The sequence below is a fragment of the Rhinopithecus roxellana genome, chromosome 19, assembly GCF_007565055.1.
Source record: "Rhinopithecus roxellana isolate Shanxi Qingling chromosome 19, ASM756505v1, whole genome shotgun sequence".
Classification (NCBI taxonomy): domain Eukaryota; kingdom Metazoa; phylum Chordata; class Mammalia; order Primates; family Cercopithecidae; genus Rhinopithecus; species Rhinopithecus roxellana.
This window is the reverse complement of record NC_044567.1, coordinates 46,193,565-46,212,547: the sequence shown is the minus strand read 5'-3', so window position 1 is coordinate 46,212,547 and position 18,983 is coordinate 46,193,565. Positions and strand designations below refer to the sequence as shown.

Here is an 18,983-nt window from a genome sequence, read left to right as displayed (position 1 = left end):
GTACCTACTCTCCTACATTAAATCTTGTCCTCTTTACCTACTCTGGGCATTCCTTTCCTTCCTTACTCTGCTTTATTTTTCCTTGGAGTTCTTAGCACCCTCTGATATACTATGTATTTACTTTGTCAGTTGTTTATTTTCTGTTTCTTCTACCTAGAAAATAAGCAACTGGCACCTAAAATAAGGTCTCACATGAAGTATATGTCAAGTGAATTTTTTTTTTTTTTTGGTGAGAGTCTGGCTCTGTTGCCCAAGCTGGAGTGCAGTGGCGCGATCTTGGCTCACTGCAAGTTCCACCTCTTGGGTTCACGCCATTCTCCTGCCTCAGCCTCCCGAGTAGCTGGGACTACAGGCACCCACTACCACGCCTGCTAATTTTTTGTATTTTCGGTAGACACGGGGTTTCACCGTGTTAGCTAGGATGGTCTCGATCTCCTGACCTCGTGATCCGCCCGCCTTGGCCTCCCAAAGTGCTGGGATTACAGGCGTGAGCCGCCGCTCCCAGCCATGTGAAGTAAATATTTATTGAACAAATGAATAAACATTTCCCTCCACAACAGGGAGACACCTTATTAATTTTATTCAGCTCTGTATTCCTTCACCTAACCTCGTGCATAGTGTGTGTGTTGGAAGAAGGAGCGATGCACGCCGTTAGGGAGATGTGGGTGCCGTGAGAGGAGGCTGGCCATTCAGGGCATGGAGAGGTTACCTGGGAGGCTGATGAGGAAACATCTTTCATGGGGTTCCAGAATGTGAGAGAAGGGGAGAACTGGAAGGAGGATTCTGGTTGACTCGGTCTATGTTGGCATTTTTACAGCTGTAAGGAAGCCAGGAACAGGAGGAGGAGGATTTGTTTGAGGGTGAAGGAAGGATAATGGATGAGTTCAGTGTCCATTCAGCAAAAGCATTTATGGATGTCTCCTATGTTAGGTGCTGTCCAGACAGTACAGAGGTGAAGCAGACCCATCTTTGAAGTCTGGTAGTGGGATTAGTTGGGCTGTCCTGTTTGGGACTACTTGGGTGGGGCATGGGGGGAGGGATCAGGTGAAATATAACTTGAGGAAAGGCGGAGAAACAGCCTTTCCCACAGGGAAAGGGGAAAAGCCCAAGGCTTCTAGTGGGATGGCCTTTTGGCCTCAGAGGAGGTGCGACTTCAGAAAGGCTTCATGGGTGCTGGGACAGAGAAGGGCTTGGAGAATCTTCTGCATTTTTAACATCCCGTTTGTAACTCGCTTCCCTGTTTTCTTTCTCCCAGAACCTTTCAGCTCTTGGGGCATTGGTGAGTCTCAGTAATGCACGTCTCAGTTCCATCAAAACTCGGTAAGTCTTTGGCCCTGCTTCTTCTCTAGGGCCATGTTCCCTTAGGAAGTGGGCATATGTACATCTTTCCTTTCATTGTCACCGTCCCCAGGATTCAAGACCTCTCTCTATTCTCAAGAATGTGGACAGTTACATTCCTTGTGTGAGCTCACTTGATTTGAACCCTACCTTTTCCAGCTCCCAGATGTCCTATTCCCTCTGGGATTACCTCTGCTTCCTTCTTTCTTTGCTTCTTCCAGCTCACTCCAAGTATTTCAGGAGGTGGAAACCATAGTGGACTGGGAGTGAAGTCTTTCTATGGCCTAGTGAGAATAAAAGAGCAGTCAGTCACTGTCTCTGAAGTCTAGCCTCTGCCCACTTATCATGACTCTCTTGTTTCTTCGAAGGTTCGAGGGCCTGTGTCTGCTGTCCCTGCTGGTAGGGGAGAGCCCCACAGAGCTATTCCAGCAGCACTGTGTGTCTTGGCTTCGGAGCATTCAGCAGGTGTTACAGGTGAGGATTCAGCTGCTGCCTTACTTCCTCCTCTTCCCCCACCTTATTCCCCATCTTGGATGTGGTATGTTCTTTTCAACTTGGACATGTAGTTCTGAGGGCAGAATAATTGGAAAACAATTCCCTGATAGTGGAGAGGATAAGCTGCAAATAGAAACTTTTTTTTTTTTTTTTGAGATGGAGTCTCGCTTTGTCATTCAGGCTGGAGGGCAATGGCATGATCTGGGCTCACTGCAATCTCTGCCTCCTGCATTCAAGTGATTCTCCTGCCTCAGCCTCCTGAGTAGCTGGGATTACAGGCCCCTGCCACCATGCCTGTCTAATTTTTGTATTTTTAGTAGAGACAAGGCTTTAACATGTTGGCCAGGCTGGTCTCAAATGCCTGACTTCAAGTGATCCGCCTGCCTCAGCCTCCCAAAGTGCTGGGATTACAGGTGTGAGCCACTGCACCCAGCCTGTATGTATATTTTTATTTCAATAGTTTTGGGGGAACAGGTGGTGTTTGGTTACATGGATAATTTCTTGAGTGGTGATTTCTGAGATTTTGGTGCACCCATCACCTGAGCAGTGTACATTGTACTCAATATGTAGTTTTTTATCCCTCACACATCTCCCACCTGTCCTCCCGAGTCCTCAAGAGTTCATTATATCATTTTTATGCCTTTGCGTCCTCGTAGCTTAACTCTCAGTTGTAAGTGAGAACATAACGATGTTTGGTTTTTCATTCTTGAGTTACCTCACTTAGATTAATGGTCACCGATGCCATCCAGGTTCCTTCTAATGCCATGATTTTGTTGCTTTTTGTGGCTGAGTGATATTCCATGGTATATATACACCACATTTTCTTTCTTTCTTTCTTTCTTTCTATCTATCTATCTATCTATCTATCTATCTATCTATCCATCCATCTATCTCTGATACAGTTTCGCTCTGTCGCCCAGGCTGGAGTGCAGTGGTGCGATCTCAGCTCACTGCAATGTCTGCCTCCTGGGTTCAAGCAATTCTCTTGCCTCAGCCTTCTGAGTAGCTAGGATTACAAGCGTGCACCACCGTGCCTGGCTAATTTTTAAAATTTTAGTAGAGATGGGGTTTCACCATGTTTGCCAGGTATGTCTCGAACTCCTGACCTCGTGATCCGCCTGCCTTGGCCTCCCAAAGTGCTGGGATTACAGGCATGAGCCGCCTCTCCTGGCCTATACCACATTTTCTCTATCCACTTCTTGGTTGATGGGTATTTAGGCTGGTTCCATATTTTTGGAATTGTGAACTGTGCTGCTGTAAAATATTGTGCGCAAGTGTCTTTTTCATATAATGACTTCTTTTCCTGTGGGTAGATGTCCAGTAGTGGGATTGCTGGATCAGATGGTAGTGATGTGGAGCATTTTTTTCATATGTTTGTTGACCATTTGTGTATCTTCTTTTGAGAACTGCCTATGTCCTTAGCTCACTTTTTGATGTGATTATTTGTTTTTTTCTGGCTGATTTGTTTGAATTCTTTGCAAATTCTGGATGTTAGTCTGTTGTCAGATGCATAGTTTGTGAAGATGTTCTCCCGCTTTGTGGGTTGTTTACTGATTATTTGTTTTGCTGTGCAGAGACTTTTTCGTTAAGTCCCATCTATTTATCTTTGTTTTTGTTGCTTTTGGGTTCTTGGTCATGAACTCTTTGCCTAAGCCAATGTCTAGAAGGGTTTTTCTGATGTTACCTTCTAGAAGTTTTACGGTTTCAGGTCTTAGATTTAAGTCTTTGATCCATCTTGAGCTGATTTTTGTGTAAGGTGAGAGAGGAGGATCCCGTTTCATTCTTCTACATGTGGCTTGCCAATTATCCCAGAACCATTTGTTGAAAAGGGTGTCCTTTGCCCACTTTATGTTTTTGTTTGCTTTGTTGAAGATCAGTTGGCTGTAAGTATTTGGCTTTATATGTGGGCTCTCCCTTCTGTTCGATTGGTCTATGTGCCTATTTTTATATCAGTATCATGCTGTTTTGGTAACTGTAGCCTTGTTGTATATTTTCAAATCAAGTAATGTGATGCCTCCAGATTTGTTCTTTTTGCTTCGCCTTGCTTTGGCTTTGTGGGATCTTTTTTGGTTCCATGTGAATTTTTGGATTGTTTTTTCTAGTTCTATGAAGAATGATGGTGATATTTTGGTGGGAATTGCATTGAATTTGTAGATTGCTTTTGTCAGTATGGCCATTTTCACAATATTGATTCTACCTATCCATGAGCACGGGATGTGTTTCCATTTGTTTGTGTCGTCTGTGATTTCTTTCAGCTGTGTTTTTAGTTTTTCCTTGTAGAGGTCTTTCACCTCCTTGGTTAGGTATAGTCCTAAGTATTTTAATTTTTTTGCAGCTGTTGTAAAAGTGGTTGAGTTCTTGATTTTATTCTCAGCTTGGTTGCTGATGGTGTACAGCAGTGTTGCTGATGTGTGTACGTTGATTTTGTATCCTGAACCTTCGCTGGCTTCATTTATTAGCTCTAGGAGCTTTTCTGGATGAGTCTTTAGGGTTTTCTAGGTATATGATCATATCGCTGGTGAATAGCGACAGTTTGACTTCCTCTTTGCCAATTTAGATGTCCTTTATTTCTTCCTTTTTTTTTTTTGTTTTTTTTTTTGTTTTTTTTTTAGATGGAGTCTCTCATTCTGTTGCCCAGGCTGTAGTGCAGTGGCACAGTCTTGTCTCACTGCAGCCTCCGCCTCCTGGGTTCAAGCAGTTCTTCTGCCTCAGCCTCCCAGGTAGGCAGGATTCAGGCGCCTGCCACCCCGCCCGGCTAATTTTTGTATTTTTAGTAGAGATAGGGTTTCGCCATGTTGGCCAGGCAGGTCTCGAACTCCTGACCCCAGGTGATCTGACTGCCTTGGCCTCCCTAAGTGCTAGGATTACAGGTGTGAGCCACTGCGCCTGGCCTAGACACCCTTTATTTCTTTTTCTTGTCTGATTGCTCTGGCTAGGACTTCCAGTACTATGTTGAATAGAAGTGGTGAAAGTGGGCGTCCTTGTCTTGTTCCAGTTCTCAAGGGGAATGCTTTCAACTGTTTCCTGTTCAGTGTAAGGTTGGTTATGGGTTTGTCATACTTTGTTACTCTTTTAACGTCTTAATTTTTTCCCCTACTTTTACATCCTTTGATAACATCTCCACTTAGTTATTTAACAAGCATTTCTTTTTTTTTTTTTTTTTTTGAGGCAGAGTCTCGCTCTGTCGCCCAGACTGGAGTGCAGTGGCGCAATCTCAGCTCACTGCAAGCTCCGCCTCCCGGGTTCACGCCGTTCTCCTGCCTCAGCCTCCCAAGTAGCTGGGACTACAGGCACCCACCACCTCGCCCGGCTAGTTTTTTGTATTTTTAGTAGACACGGGGTTTCACCATGTTAGCCAGGATGGTCTTGATCTCCTGACCTCGTGATCCGCCCGTCTCGGCCTCCCAAAGTGCTGGGATTACAGGCTTGAGCCACCGTGCCCGGCCTTAACAAGCATTTCTAAGCACATATGGCAGGCAGTGTACCAAGCTCTGGGGAGACAGTGAGATGTACGTGGATCCTGCTTTCTTGGTGCTCAGAGTCTAGCACTTTTTCTGTGAAGTAAATGTTTACAAATAGGAAATGTTTATGCTTTGTGACCCACATATAGTTTCTATTGTGTATTGTTTGTTTTCCAATCCTTTAAAATGTAAAAGCCGTTCTTAGTTTGTGGGCTATGCAAAAACAGGCACCCATAGACCATCATTTGCTGATTCCTGTTCTAGTTGAAGATACTTCTTTTTTTTTTTTTTTTGAGATGGAGCCTTGCTGTGTCGCCCAGGCTGGAGTGCGGTGGCGTAATCTCGGCTCACTGCAACCTCTGCCTCCCAGGTTCAAGCAATTCTCCTGCCTCAGCCTCCCAAGTAGCTGGGACTACAGGTGCGTGCCACCACACTTGGCTCATTTTTTGTATTTTTAGTGGAGACGGGGTTTCACCGTGTTAGCCAGGATGATCTCGATCTCCTGACCTCATGATCTGCCCACCTTGGTCTCCCAAAGTGCTGGGATTACAGGCGTGAGCCACCGCGCCTGTCGAAGATACTTTAAATGAATAATTTTATAAATGAATGTGAAATGATCAACTGAGGTAGGTGCTGTGGAGGTAAAGACTATAGTTCTCAGAAAACATGTAACAGGATAATCTGACTTCAGCTTTGGGTAGTGTGGGTAGTGGTGATCAGGGCCAGCAGTCCAGGGAGAGCTTTTCTGAACTGATCAATAGGAGTTAATTGGGTTAAGAGAGTGTTCTAATGTGCCAAAGCTGTGAGAGAAGAGGAGTGTGGCCTGTTTGAAGAATTCCAGCGTGTGGCTAGAATTGATGAGATGTGGCTGGGGAGATAGGGAGACTGTGGACCAAGTTGTGTAGGGCCTTATAGACCATGCTAAGGATTTTGGCTTTTATTCTTGAAGTAGTGGCAACTCACGGAAGGTTTTAAGCAGAGATAAGGAGGTGGTGGTGGTGACTGAAAGTATCTCTCTGCGACCGGGCATGGTGGCTCGTGCCTGTAATCCCAGCAGTTTGGGAGGCCGAGGTGGGAGGATCACCTGAGGTCAGGAGTTCGAGACCAGCCTGGCCAACACGATGAAACCCTGTTTCTACTAAAAATACAAAAATTAGCCAGGCATGGTGGCAGGCACCTGTAATCCCAGCTACTTGGGGGGCCGAGGTGGGATAATTGCTTGAACCCGGGAGGTGGAGGTTGCAGTGAGCTGAGATCGCCCTACTGCATTCCAGCCTGGGTGACAGAGCGAGACTCCATCTCAAAAAAAAAAAAAAAGAAAGAAAGAAAGAAAGAAAATATATCTCTGGCTACCTTATGGATAGTGAATTAGAAAGGAACAGATTGGAAGCAGAAAGACCATGTAGATGGCTACTAAAGTAATCTAGGAGAACATTCACAGTAGCTTGGACTAGGGTTGTGGCAGTAGAACTGATGAGAAGGATATAGATTTGAGAGAGATTTAGTGTGAGAGTGGCAGATGCTGAGGATAGATTAGTATCAAGTAGAACACATATCCAGGGTGACTCCTGGATTCCTGAACATTGGAAGACAGATTTGGAGGTGTGGGAAGAAGATACCATGGCTGTGGCCTTGAGCATTCAGTAGAAGCACCATTCATAACTATCCCCCTGATCTGGTATCAGTGGAAGTGGCCAGACATCTCAATGTAGCCCCGATGGTTCAGTGGGTGGAGACTTTAGTTGGCTTTTTTTTTTTTTTTGAGATGGAGTCTAGCTGTGTAGCCCAGGCTGGAGAGCAGTGGCCCAGTCTTGGCTCACTGCAGCCTCCGCCTCCCAGGTTCAAGCGATTTTCCTGTCTCAGTCTCCTGAGTAGCTGAATTACAGGCGCCCATCACCATACCTGGCTAATTTTTGTATTTTTAATAGAGACGGGATTTCACCATGTTGGCCAGGCTGGTCTTGAACTCCTGGCCTCAGGTGATCCACCCACTTCGGCCTTCCGAAGTGCTGGGATTACAGGAGCCACCAATCCCAGCCCTTTTTTTGTTCTTTTTTTTTTTTTCTTTAAGACATGGTTTCATTTTGTCACCCAGGCTGGAGTATAGTGTTGTGATTATGGCTCACTGCAGCCTTGACATGTCGTGCTCACATCAGTACCCCCCACCACCCCCACCAAGAGCGGGGACTACAGGCGTCCACCACCACCCCCTAGTAATTAAAAAAATGTTTTTGCACAGATGGGTTCTTGCTATGTTTTCCAGGCTGGTCTCAAACTCCTGGGCTCAAGCAGTCCTCCCACCTTGGCCTCCCAAAGTGTGGGATTATAGGTGTGTGCCACTGAGCCTGGCCTGGCATCTTTTACTAGGGGGAAGAGTCTTCAGTATTTAGATGGCAGTTGAAACTGAGGATGAGATTATCAAAATAAACCCTTTTATGGACTGGATTTTAAAGCACATCACACTTAATGGTCAGGTAGAGGAAGATGAACTTACGAAGGAGACTGAGGCCAACAGCAGGAAGAAGATAATCAGGATTGTGGGCTGGAGGGGGCCAAGTGAAGACTCCTTGAGGGATGAGAGAGGAGGTATTTCTGTATGTGCCTCCTGAGGTGGGACAAGATGTAGACTGAGAATCGTTGATTAGGTTAGCAGCATGGGTGGTAAGACCATAGTGAGAGTGGTTTTGCTGAAGCAGTGGAGGCTGAAGCCAGACTGGCTCGGGATGAGAAGCAGATGGGAAAAGGGAAACGGAAGGAGGGAAGATGGGAAATCCTTTCAAGATGCTGGGCGCTAATGGATGATGAGGGAGAGAAACTGGGTGATTACTGGGATTTGGCAAGTGAAGTATGGGCTCAAGAAAAGACTTCTTCGGTGGCTCACGCCTGTGATCCCAGCACTTTGGGAGGCTGAGGCAGGCAGATAATGAGGTTAGGAGTTCAAGACCAGCCTGGCTAACATGTTGAAACCCCATCTCTACTAAAAATACAAAAATTAACTGGGCATGGTGGCGTGTGCCTGTAATCCCATCTACTAGGGAGGCCGAGGCAGGAGAATTGCTTGAACCAGGACCCGGGAAGTGGAGGTTGCAGTGAGCCAAGATCATGCCACTGCACTCCTGCCTGGGCTACAGAGGGAAGCTCCATCTCAAAATCAATCAATCAATAAAATGAAAAAGACAAGCCTTTTTAAGATGGGAGAGACTTGAGCTGTATAAATGTCAGTGGGAAGAGTCCGTGTGATGGGGACTGGTTAGAAATTCAAGGGAGATAAAGCCAGTGAAAGTGTAAGGTTCTGAGAGGAAGGGAGGGGACAGTATTGAAAGCACAGTGGAGGGACTGTCTTTGGGTAGGAAGAGGGCAGGAGAGAGTGGATAGTGTGAAGATGAAATTTTGAGGTTTGGGAGTGGGAAGCGAAGGCTGTTTCATTAGGTTGGTGCAAAAGTAATTGCTGTTTTTGTAGTTCCTTGTAATTATATCTGGGCTTCGGTTTTTTCTGTGAAGTTATGAGCAAGGTTAAACAGGTGACAGTGGTGGGAGAAGTAGCGAGTTGGAAGTTGGAGGAGAAAACTTAAGTAGCAGAGTTAACCAGAGAGAAACGCGGTAGGATTAGTGGACAGTGATGAGGGCCTATGTGTTGTTGGTAGGCCAGCCTAGTTTTGCTTCATAAGTATTCTCTCTTTTTTTTTGACACATAGCCTCCTCTCGTCTAGCAGGAGATATGTGTTGGATGCTTTTTCCTTAGATACATATTAATTTTCTAAGGAAGTCCTTTTAAATTCGAACTTTTTTTCTCCATGAGTTCCAGGGTGGGTTTGAGCCAGCTAGTAGCAACCTCAAAGAGATGGGGCAGTTTTGTTATGACTGAGGCTTATTTTTCAGTCTGAAAAGTGCTCTTCTCCCTTTCTAGCAGGGAACATTAGTATGAGATCATTGGAAAATTCTTCTAGGGCTGCGGTGAGCCGAGATTGCGCCTCTGCATTCTAGCCTGGGTGACAGAGTGAGACTTTGTCTCAAAGAGAAAAAAAAAAAAAAAAAAGGACTGGGCATCGTGGCTCACGCCTATGATCCTAGCACTTTGGGAGTCTGAGGTGGGCGGATCACATGACTCCCAGAGTTCAAGACCAGCCTGGCCAATGTGGCAAAACCCTGTCTCTATTAAAAATACAAAAATTAGTCAGTAATCCCAGCTACTCAGGAGGCTGAGGCATGAGAATCGCTTGAACCCAGGAGTCAGAGGTTGCAGTGAGCTGAAATTGCCTCAGTGTGTTCCATCCTGGGGTACAGAGCAAGACTCTGTCTCAAAAAAAAAAAAAAAAGAAAACTCGGCCAGGCGCGGTGGCCCACACCTGTAATCCCAGCACTTTGGGAGGCCGAGACGGGCGGATCATGAGGTCAGGAGATCGAGACCATCCTGGCTAACATGATGAAACCCCGTCTGTACTAAAAATATAAAAAATTAGCCTGGCGTGGTGGTGGGTGCCTGTAGTCCCAGCTACTCAGGAGGCTGAGGCAGGAGAATGGTGTGAACCCGGGAGGCAGAGCTTGCAGTGAGCTGAGATCGCGCCACTGCACTCCAGCCTGACTGACAGAGTGAGACTCCGTCTCAAAAAAAAAAAAAGAAAAGAAAACTCTTCCAGTTAATCAGATCTTTAAGGTATAGCTTTGTTACTCTTTTTTTCGCCACACAAATTCCTAGGACCCCAGATACCCCTAGGACCCTTAATAGTAAAACGTAAACACATGTCCTTTCTGTAGACAGACATGTTACTCTTGGATACTCCATGCCTCCATGCCCTCTTTTCTGCCAGGTAGTGGCTTGGATGGTCATATTGACATTAACTGTGGTGTTTCTCAGAATGCTTGTATTGCAGTGCCTCCTGCTGCTCTTTGGTGACAGTCGAGGTGAGGCTGGAAGCACGAGACATTATTTTTTCTTTAGACCCAGGACCCGCCTGCCACAATGGAGCTGGCCGTGGCTGTCCTGAGGGACCTCCTCCGATATGCAGCCCAGCTGCCTGCACTGTTCCGGGATATCTCCATGAACCACCTCCCTGGCCTTCTCACCTCCCTGCTGGGCCTCAGGCCAGAGGTGAGATATCTCCCTGGGCCCTTCCCTATGGCCCCCCCGCAGTCCTCACCTTCTCACACTGTTTAATTGTTTGATGGAAATGACTGGGGAATAGGATTGAAGAAGTGAGAAGAGGGAGGGGCTGAGAAAAAGTGATTTCTGGAGAAGGGCCCTTGCCTGGTGCTGGGGGAGGTGGAATATGGTGACATGGGGCTCTCGGCCTCTCATTTATCACTTTGTTTTCCTATAGTGTGAGCAGTCAGCATTGGAAGGAATGAAGGCTTGTATGACCTATTTCCCTCGGGCTTGTGGTTCTCTCAAAGTAAGTATTTATGCACTCCTCTCCCCACCAGTGTAAGCCTTGAGAGCTCTTACCTCAGATTCCTGTCCTGAGATTCCTCAGCACCTATCTTCTGATTATCCTTTAAAGTGACCAATCTCCACAGCTACACTTCTACCACATTGTAGCACTCATCTCACTGAATCCTCATTCTTCCAAAGAAATTAGAATCGAGAACCTTGCCTAAGATCAGCAGGCATTGGAACCTGGATCTGCTTGATGCCTAAGCCAGACTCTGAACCATGGGCTCCTTCCTTTTTCTGCCTTGCCTTTTCTGTATCTCTTAAAATGCCCTGCCCACTTTTCTACCATCCTGTCTTTTTTTTGAGACAAGGTCTTACTCTGTTGCCTAGGCTGGGGTACAGTGGCACACACACTTGGCTCACTGTAGCCTTGACCTCCTGGGCTCAAGCAATTCTCCCACCTCAGCCTCTCAAGTTGCTGGGACTAAGGCATGCGCCACCACACCCGGCTAATTATTAAATTTTTTGTAGGAGGTCTCGCTATGTTACCCAGGCTGGTCTTGAACTCCTGACCTCAAGTGATCCTCCTCCCTCAGCTTCCCAAAGTGCTGGGATTACAGGTGTGAGCCAGTGTGCCTGGCCCCCTTTCTATCTTACTTTATTCCTTTTTTAAATTTTTTTTTTAGTTTTTAACCTTCACATCATATCTTATTTTATTATTAATATTATTATTATTATTATTATTATTTTTTTGAGACAGAGTCTCGCTCTGTTGCCCAGGCTGGAGTGCAGTGGCTGGATGTCAGCTCACTGCAAGCTCCGCCTCCCGGGTTCCTGCCATTCTCCTGCCTCAGCTCCCAAGTAGCTGGGACTACAGGCGCCTGCTACCTCGCCTGGCTAGTTTTTTGTATTTTTTAGTAGAGACGGGGTTTCACCGTGTTAGCCAGGATGGTCTCGATCTCCTAACCTCGTGATCCGCCCATCTCGGCCTCCCAAAGTGCTGGGATTACAGGCTTAAGCCACCGCACCCGGCCGTATTATTTTTTTTTTTGAGACGGAGTCTCACTCTGTCGCCAGGCTGGAGTGCAGTGGCGTGATTTTGGCTCACTGCAACCTCCACCTTCTGGATTCAAGCGATTCTCCTGCCTCGGCCTCTCGAGTAGCTGGGACTACAGGTGCGTACCACCACGCCCAGCTAATTTTTGTATTTTTAGTAGAGACGGGGTTTCACCATGTTGGCCAGGATGGTCTCGATCTCTTGACCTCGTGATCTGCCTGCCTTGGCTTCCCAAAGTGCTGGGATTACAGGCATTAGCTACTGCGCCCAGCCATTTTGTTTTTTTTTTATTTTGAGAGAGAGTCTCTTGTCGCCCAGACTGGAGTGCAGTGGCGTGATCTCGGCTCACTGCAAGTTCCACCTCCCGGGTTCCAAGTGATTCTTGTGCCTTAGCCTCTGAGTAGCTGGGATTACCGACGTATGCCACCACGCCCAGCTAATTTTTGTGTTTTTAGTAGAGACAAGGTATCACTATGTTGACCAGGCTGGTCTTGAACTCCTGGCCCCATGTGATCTTCCTGCCTCAGCCTCCCAGAGTGTTGGGATTATAGGCACGAACCACCTGCGAACCCAGCCTTTACTTTATTTTTGAAGGTCCTGTAATTTTCTCTGGGAATGCTTCCTGACCCATCACTTCCCTAGGACAATTGCCCCAACACTTCTTTCTGCATATATTCCTGTTTAAACTCCCTCTGTCACTTCCTGACCCCTTCCTGCCAGTTGTCATGATGTGTACAAGGTAACTGTACAAACAGGGTCTGTGGGTCAGATGATGGAGGAGGTCAGGAGAGGAATTACAGTTTTGTTTTTAAGGAGATGCAATAACATACATGAATGGATTACGGATTCTACCGAAGCAGTCACAGTTAAAGGGCCATTTGTAATTGGCACATTTGTTGTTTGCAGTATAATTGGATGCCAGCTATACCTAAGAACAAGTAGGTGTTCCCTGTAGATTAAATGTTCTCTCTTATTTTGTTATTGATTTGTTTTTTCTAAGACCACCAGAGCGGGCACAAAAGAACCAGCGAGTAGGCAAGGGTAGGAGCAAAACTGCAAATTTTATTTTTGGTCACTTAGCTTCAGGGGAAGAAGGTGGGTAGGGAGAGGTCTGTCGGCCTCCTTTGCCGGAGAGTGGGGCCCAGTGGGGCTCTCGGGCGGGGTTCCTGATACAGTCCCAACATCCCGACAGGAGTGGGGCTGGGAAGTCCGCGTGTGGCGTCCATCCGGAGTGGCTTTTCTAGGAGTGGGAGGGCAATAGGCGGGGCATGGGCATGTCGGGGGGTGTTCCGCAGGTGCGACCAGGTAAATCTTAGTCTGTTCGGATTGACGTCACCTGGCACATGCCCGGTTGGTCTGCACCTTCCTGGGCGCCGGCTGCATTTTCGCGCGCGTGGGAAAAGTTGGTGATGAAGAACCCGGAAGTGCGCCATCTTACCTCCGTTCGTCCAAACAGTCCAACCTTTTATTGGTAATAGTGATAAGGGTGCCCTGGTCTGTCTGGCTACTTCCTGCTGTTAAGGGGCGTTGTTAAGGTCAGGGCCTATGGTTGGTATTTGGACGTACGGATGAAGAATAAAATAAGGCACAGTGTTAGTATAGGAATGAGGGATGGAAGCATTTGTTGGAATATGGGCAAAACCCAGAAGGATGGTCCTGGCAAGGTTGGGGAGTATGAGATAGTTAAGAAAATTTAGTAAGTTTGAGGCGAGTGGGGGAAAGCCAAACTGATTTCCACTGATTGCTTTCAGTAGGGGCCCTTTTAGCTGGGAATGAGGAACGAGTGCGCAAAGTAGTTGTTGGCCAGGCAGCAATTAAAGAGTGGAGTTTTTTGTGGAGTGGATGGCTTTCCGTCTACTCCTACTACAGAGATATTGGATGGAAGGCTAGGTCCAGAGAAGGACGGCAAAACAGAATAGGTAGCTTCGCTGTTGATTAAAAAATTAATTGTCTTACCCGTTACCAGGAGAGTTACCCACGGCTCGGCGAGGGTGATGGGGGTCCCCGAGTCTCGGCACCTTCAGTTGTCGTCGTCCAGATGTAGGAGCTGGAATGGGAAAGGGGGTCACGTGGAGACGCAGCACCTGTTCTCAGGGTGGGGCAATCAGACTTCCAGTGCCCTCCCTGCTGGCAAGCAGGGCAGGGGGTTGCTGGTGGATGAGGGTTAGGACATTCACTGGCCCTTATAGCAAGGCTGCGTTGGGGCTCGGGGACCTTGCGGACACCTGTTGGCATAGTGTCCTGCCTTGCCGCACTTATAGCAGGCTCCTTTTGTAGCCTTGGAGTCTGCGGGGTGTGTGCTCTCTGGCCTGGAGTTACGACTGGGCTGTAAAACCGCTGCTAGGAGCGGGCTACCAGTCGATGAGGAGCAAGGAGGAGGAGTTTGGGCAGGAAGGGAGGGGGTGGAGAGAGCGGGGAGAGAAGGAGGAGTATAGGGCAGGTCGGGACGAGAGCATAAGGCCCAAAAGCCTTGTATGTAATTAATTTCAGACCACTTGCCTAGCCGCTGGCAGAAATTGCTGAGGTCGATCATGCCACAGTGGAAAGGAAAATTAACCGCTTCCTCCTAAGGTCTTGTTCGAGCTGTAAGGTTTTTAAATTGGCTAGGAGGCACCCTAAGGGGGTGCTCTTTGGAAATTTGGACTGGGGGTTTCCCATTTGTTTCCTCTTTACTTACACAATGGACACAATGGAAATGGAAGTGGATCTCTGCCTGGCTTCAAAGCGTCCTTTGGAACCAGCAGAGACAGACTGGAGGCTCTTGGAGCCAAGGTGGAGATTACCTTCAGGCGGATGTCTCCGTCCTGAACGGGTCTCCCGAGCCACTTGGTGGCTCAAAAGTGGGCCTCGGACCTGCGCAGGATTTTTGGCCGAGGGAGGTAAAGAGGAGACGAGGGCACTTACCCCAGAGAGGCCGTGAGAGTGAGGGAAGCGGGTCTCAGGTCCTGGTCTGTCTGCGGCGTGGGAGCAGGAGGAGGTTCCTCAACCCTTAGAGGCCTGAGGAGGGGTCTCCTCCTGGGTTTCGGCACCAACTGATTTGTTTTTTCTAAGACCACCAGAGCGGGCACAAAAGAACCAGTGAGTAGGCAAGGGTAGGAGCAAAACTGCAAATTTATTTTTGATCACCTAGCTTCAGGGGAAGAAGGTGGGTAGGGAGAGGTCTATCGGCCTCTGGCAAAGGAGGCCAACAGAGTCCTCCGGCGGGGCTCTCGGGCGGGGTTCCTGATACAGTCCCGACATCCCCACAGGAGTGGGGCTGGGAAGTCCGCGCGTGGTGTCCGTCCGGAGCGGCTTTTCTAGGAGTGGGAGGGCAATAGGCGGGGCACGGGCATGTCGGGGGGCGTTCCGCAGGTGCGACCAGGTAAATCTTAGTCTCTTCAGATTGATGTCACCTGGCGCATGCCCGGTTGGTCTGCACCTTCCCGGGCGCCGGCTGCGTTTTCGCGGGCGCGGGAAAAGTTGGTGATGAAGAACCTGGAAGTGCACCATCTTACCTCTGTTCGTCCAAACAGTTATATTCACCATTGGTTTGATAAACGATTGGACACCTGCTTACTAAGATGGAAGCACAAATCTCTAGAGAGCTGGAATTTGTGGCAAATTAGTAATTTTTTTGTTTAACTGGTGGAGTTAACTGTATTGGCCTTTAGTGTTGTTAGTCAAGGGGGAGTTTGCTATTCAGGTTGTCTTGAAAGTCAGATTATGAGGCCGGGCGTGGTGGCTCACGCCTGTAATCCCAGTGCTTTGGGAGGCCGAGGCAGGTGGATTGCATGAGCTCAGGAGTTCGAGACCAGCCTGGGCAACACAGTGAAACCTCGCCTCTACTAAAATACAAAAAATTAGCTGGGCGTGGCGGTGGGTGCCTGTAGTCCCAGCTACTCGGGAGGCTGAGGCAGGAGAATTGCTTGGACCCAGGAGGCGGAGGTTGCAGTGAGCTGAAATGGTGCCAATGTACTCCAGCCTAGGTGACAGAGCGAGACTCTGTCTCCTAAAAAAAAAAAAAAAGAAAGTGGGGTTAATGTGGTTCTGTGACCAAAGCAAGAACGTAAGCTCTTGGAGGGAAAGGGAACTGGTCTAGTGGGTGCCCACTGCCATTCACTCTCCTGAGTGTCTAAGATGTGTTGTCTCATTTCATCATTGTAATTATTCTGTGGAATTGGTGTCGTTGCATTTTACAGAGGAGAAAACCAGCTGAGAGGGACTTAAGTGACGTGAGCAAAGGTTATATTATCTGGTTAATTGTAAAACCGGGGCAGATAGCAGCTCTAATCAATTGTTACTGGCTGTGTAGCTTGCTGGCCTGGGAAGGACTGTGAGTCAGAGTTCCACCGGCCTGAGCGCTGTGATCAGGGAGCGGTACCTGCAGTGGCTTTAGTAACTGGTTACTCGCAGTATCTGAAAAGTGTCTGAGCAGATGCGAGTTCTGAGTGAGCATGGGGTTGTGTCCTTGCTGGTTTCTTGTTTTCATGCGAGTGCCACTAATCACAGCTGATAGAATCTTTGGGTAGGCAGGGCGGGACTTTTTGTCAAGAAGGTATTTGGAGTGACTTATCGATTTTGATAAAGTTTAGCAGAGGTTATTTACTGAGGTTTTACTAGGTTTAGTAAAAATTGGTTATCTTGTCAAATGTTCTGTAGGTTAACCTCTCAAATGACACAGGCCCACAGTTAGTCCCTGAACAAAGGTTTGGTTTTACTGCAAAAGTCTATTTTGATTCAGCTTTGTTCGGTATTGTCTTTATCTACCTGCATCCCCCCAGGAAAGGGGAGGGGAAATTGAATGTTGCTTACAGGGCATAAGTGTGAATAGTAAGCGTTAAGGAGACTAGAATGCTAAGTGTTCTTCTGCTGTTGTTTTTTTATTTTCAGTGTGAGTAGTCAGGAGAATTTATCTATAATTCACAACCTTGCGTCAGACCATCGAACTTAAGGCCTGCGTTTTGAGTACCCTTTCCAAACAAACAAATGTTCCTGTGTCCTTGCAGGGAGTGTCTACCTTTATTTCCCTAAGAATCAAGTGTCATCTGCCAGGAGTTTGAGACCAGCCTGGCCTACATGGTGAAACCCTACCTCTACCAAAAATACAAAACAATTAGCTGGGTTTGGTGGTGCGCGCCTGTGGTTCCAGCTACTCAGAATTTTGAGGCAGGAGATCCCCTGAAGCTGGGAGGCGGAGGTTGCAGTGAGCCGAGATCATGGCACTGCACCCTAGCCTGGGTAACAGAGTGAGACCCTGTCTCAAAAAAAAAAAAGAAAAAAAGATCATCTGGAGAACTTCCCTCTGTTGAGGGTGTGGAGGATTTTGGCTTTGTCGGTTGCCAGCACTTCAGATAAGAATCTGTTATGCAGAGGCTGCAGGGGCCATTTGCACTTGGAAAATCTAGCAGACTAGTACTTAGGAAAACTGGTAATTGCTGTTTTGAAGTGTCTGTGTGTTTTCTGTTACATTCCCCAGATATTCTCCGGGTAATTGCAGACTCCAAGCTCAGGGTTACTCCTCCCAAGTAATGGGAATCAAGCATTCTGAGTCCATGAGGTCAATTCCTGCAGAGACTTAAACTCACTTCCTTCGCCTTTCCACATTGATGAGCAGTTCCTCGGAATGGGTGGGAAGAGACTAAGCCACTCTTGAGAGAGTCCCAGGACGTGCTCTGTGTGTGTGCATTTTGGGTGAACTGTTCCGAGGGAGCCATCACTGTGGTTTGCTTTGTGGGCCAGCCAGGGTAGACCTGTGGTTAGAGTCATGTCACTTCACCGTACACTGCTTTATTGCAGTCACGTAAGCAGACTTCTGTTGGCCTCAGCCCAGCTTTTTGAGCCTTTTCTGGAGATAGGGTCTTGCTCTGTGACCCAGGAGTGCAGTGTTAAGATTGTAGCTCACTGTAACCTTGAACTCCTGGGCTCAAGTGATCCTCCCGCGTCAGTCTCCCAAGTAGCTAGGACTACAGGGGAAAGCGTGAGCCTGCTCTTTCCCCTTCTCTCTATGTTGCCAGTGTTGGCTCCAGATTCTTGTTTTTCCGTATGCTTGTCTTGTTGTCCTTACTAATTCTTTTTTTTTTTTTCCCCCCGAGAAGGAGTCTTGCTCTGTCACCCAGGCCGGAGTGCAGTGGCGTGATCTCGGCTCACTGCCCCTTCTGCCTCCTGGGTTCAAGCAATTCTCCTGCCTCCCGAGTAGCTGGGATTACAGGTGCCTGCCACCGTGCCCAACTAATTTTTGTATTTTTAGTAGAGACGGGGTTTCACCATGTTGGCCAGGCTGGTCTTGAACTCCTGACCTCGTGATCTGCCCACCTCAGCCTCCCAAAGTGCCAGGATTACAGGTATGAGCCACCACGCCCATCCTTTTTTTTTTCTTTTTGAGACAGGGTCTCACTCTCGTCACCCAGGCTGGAGTACTGACTGGCGTGATCTCGGTTCTGGGCTTGGGCGCTCCTCCCACCTCAGCCTCCCGAGTAACTGGGACTACAGGCATATGCCACCACACCCAGCTAAGTTTTTGTATTTTTAGTAGAGATAGGGTTTCTCCATGTTGCCCAGACTGGTCTCAAACTCCTTGGCTCCAGTGATCTGCCTGCCTTGGTCTCCCAAAGTGCCTGGATTGCAGGTGTGAGCTACTGCACCCAGCCTGTGCTTTTTTATTGACATGCTAAGTAATAAGATCTAGAAGCAGGTCTTACATCGACTGTAACTGCAAATTAGTGATTCATGTGAATGATATTTCAGGATGTGTTACAATTACAATGTGACATGAAAATGATTCTATTAGTGACAGTCACAGGTATCGCTGATACTACTGTGGCTATTTGTCTGCATTTATAAGTAAAGAAAACACTACATTTTACAATTTAGTGGGAGTAATTTTTTTCCCCATCCATGTTCACAGGCCCCTTTGATTGTATACCCAACTAAATTGTGGTTCTCAGGTTAAACATTCCTGCCCTAGCACCTTCACACAGCACGCAGAGAAAGTGCTGAATGACAGATTGCTACCCCGAGACTTGCTGCCTTACTTCTGCTCTAGCAGCCAGCCTTCTTTTTTGACCTTGTCCTGCCCTCATACCTCTGGTTAGTGTCTTAACTTCCAGCTTGGACCCTCATTTTTGTGTGTGAGCTGGTGGAGAGTTGGAATGTGGAGATTGTTTTTTAGTACTAGGTCCTTTTGACTTGAGGGAACAATTTTGCAAAAACTGTCAAGGAGGAAGCCCAGCTGTCTGTGGGACAGGGCCAGACCCCTTTCCCCCCAGGCAGGAAGCCATGGAGC

General features: G+C 47.6%; 1 protein-coding gene across 1 annotated transcript in view; it reads left to right on the top strand.

Moving 5' to 3' along the window:
• Positions 1-18,983, top strand: part of PELP1 (proline, glutamate and leucine rich protein 1) — a 34,174-nt gene that overhangs the window by 9,603 nt on the left and 5,588 nt on the right. Inside the window, exons 2-5 of the mRNA XM_030923619.1 lie at positions 1,256-1,320; positions 1,707-1,812; positions 10,234-10,383; positions 10,613-10,684. Of these exons, the coding sequence (XP_030779479.1) occupies positions 1,256-1,320; positions 1,707-1,812; positions 10,234-10,383; positions 10,613-10,684 (393 nt within the window). The remainder of the gene's footprint in view (positions 1-1,255; positions 1,321-1,706; positions 1,813-10,233; positions 10,384-10,612; positions 10,685-18,983) is intronic.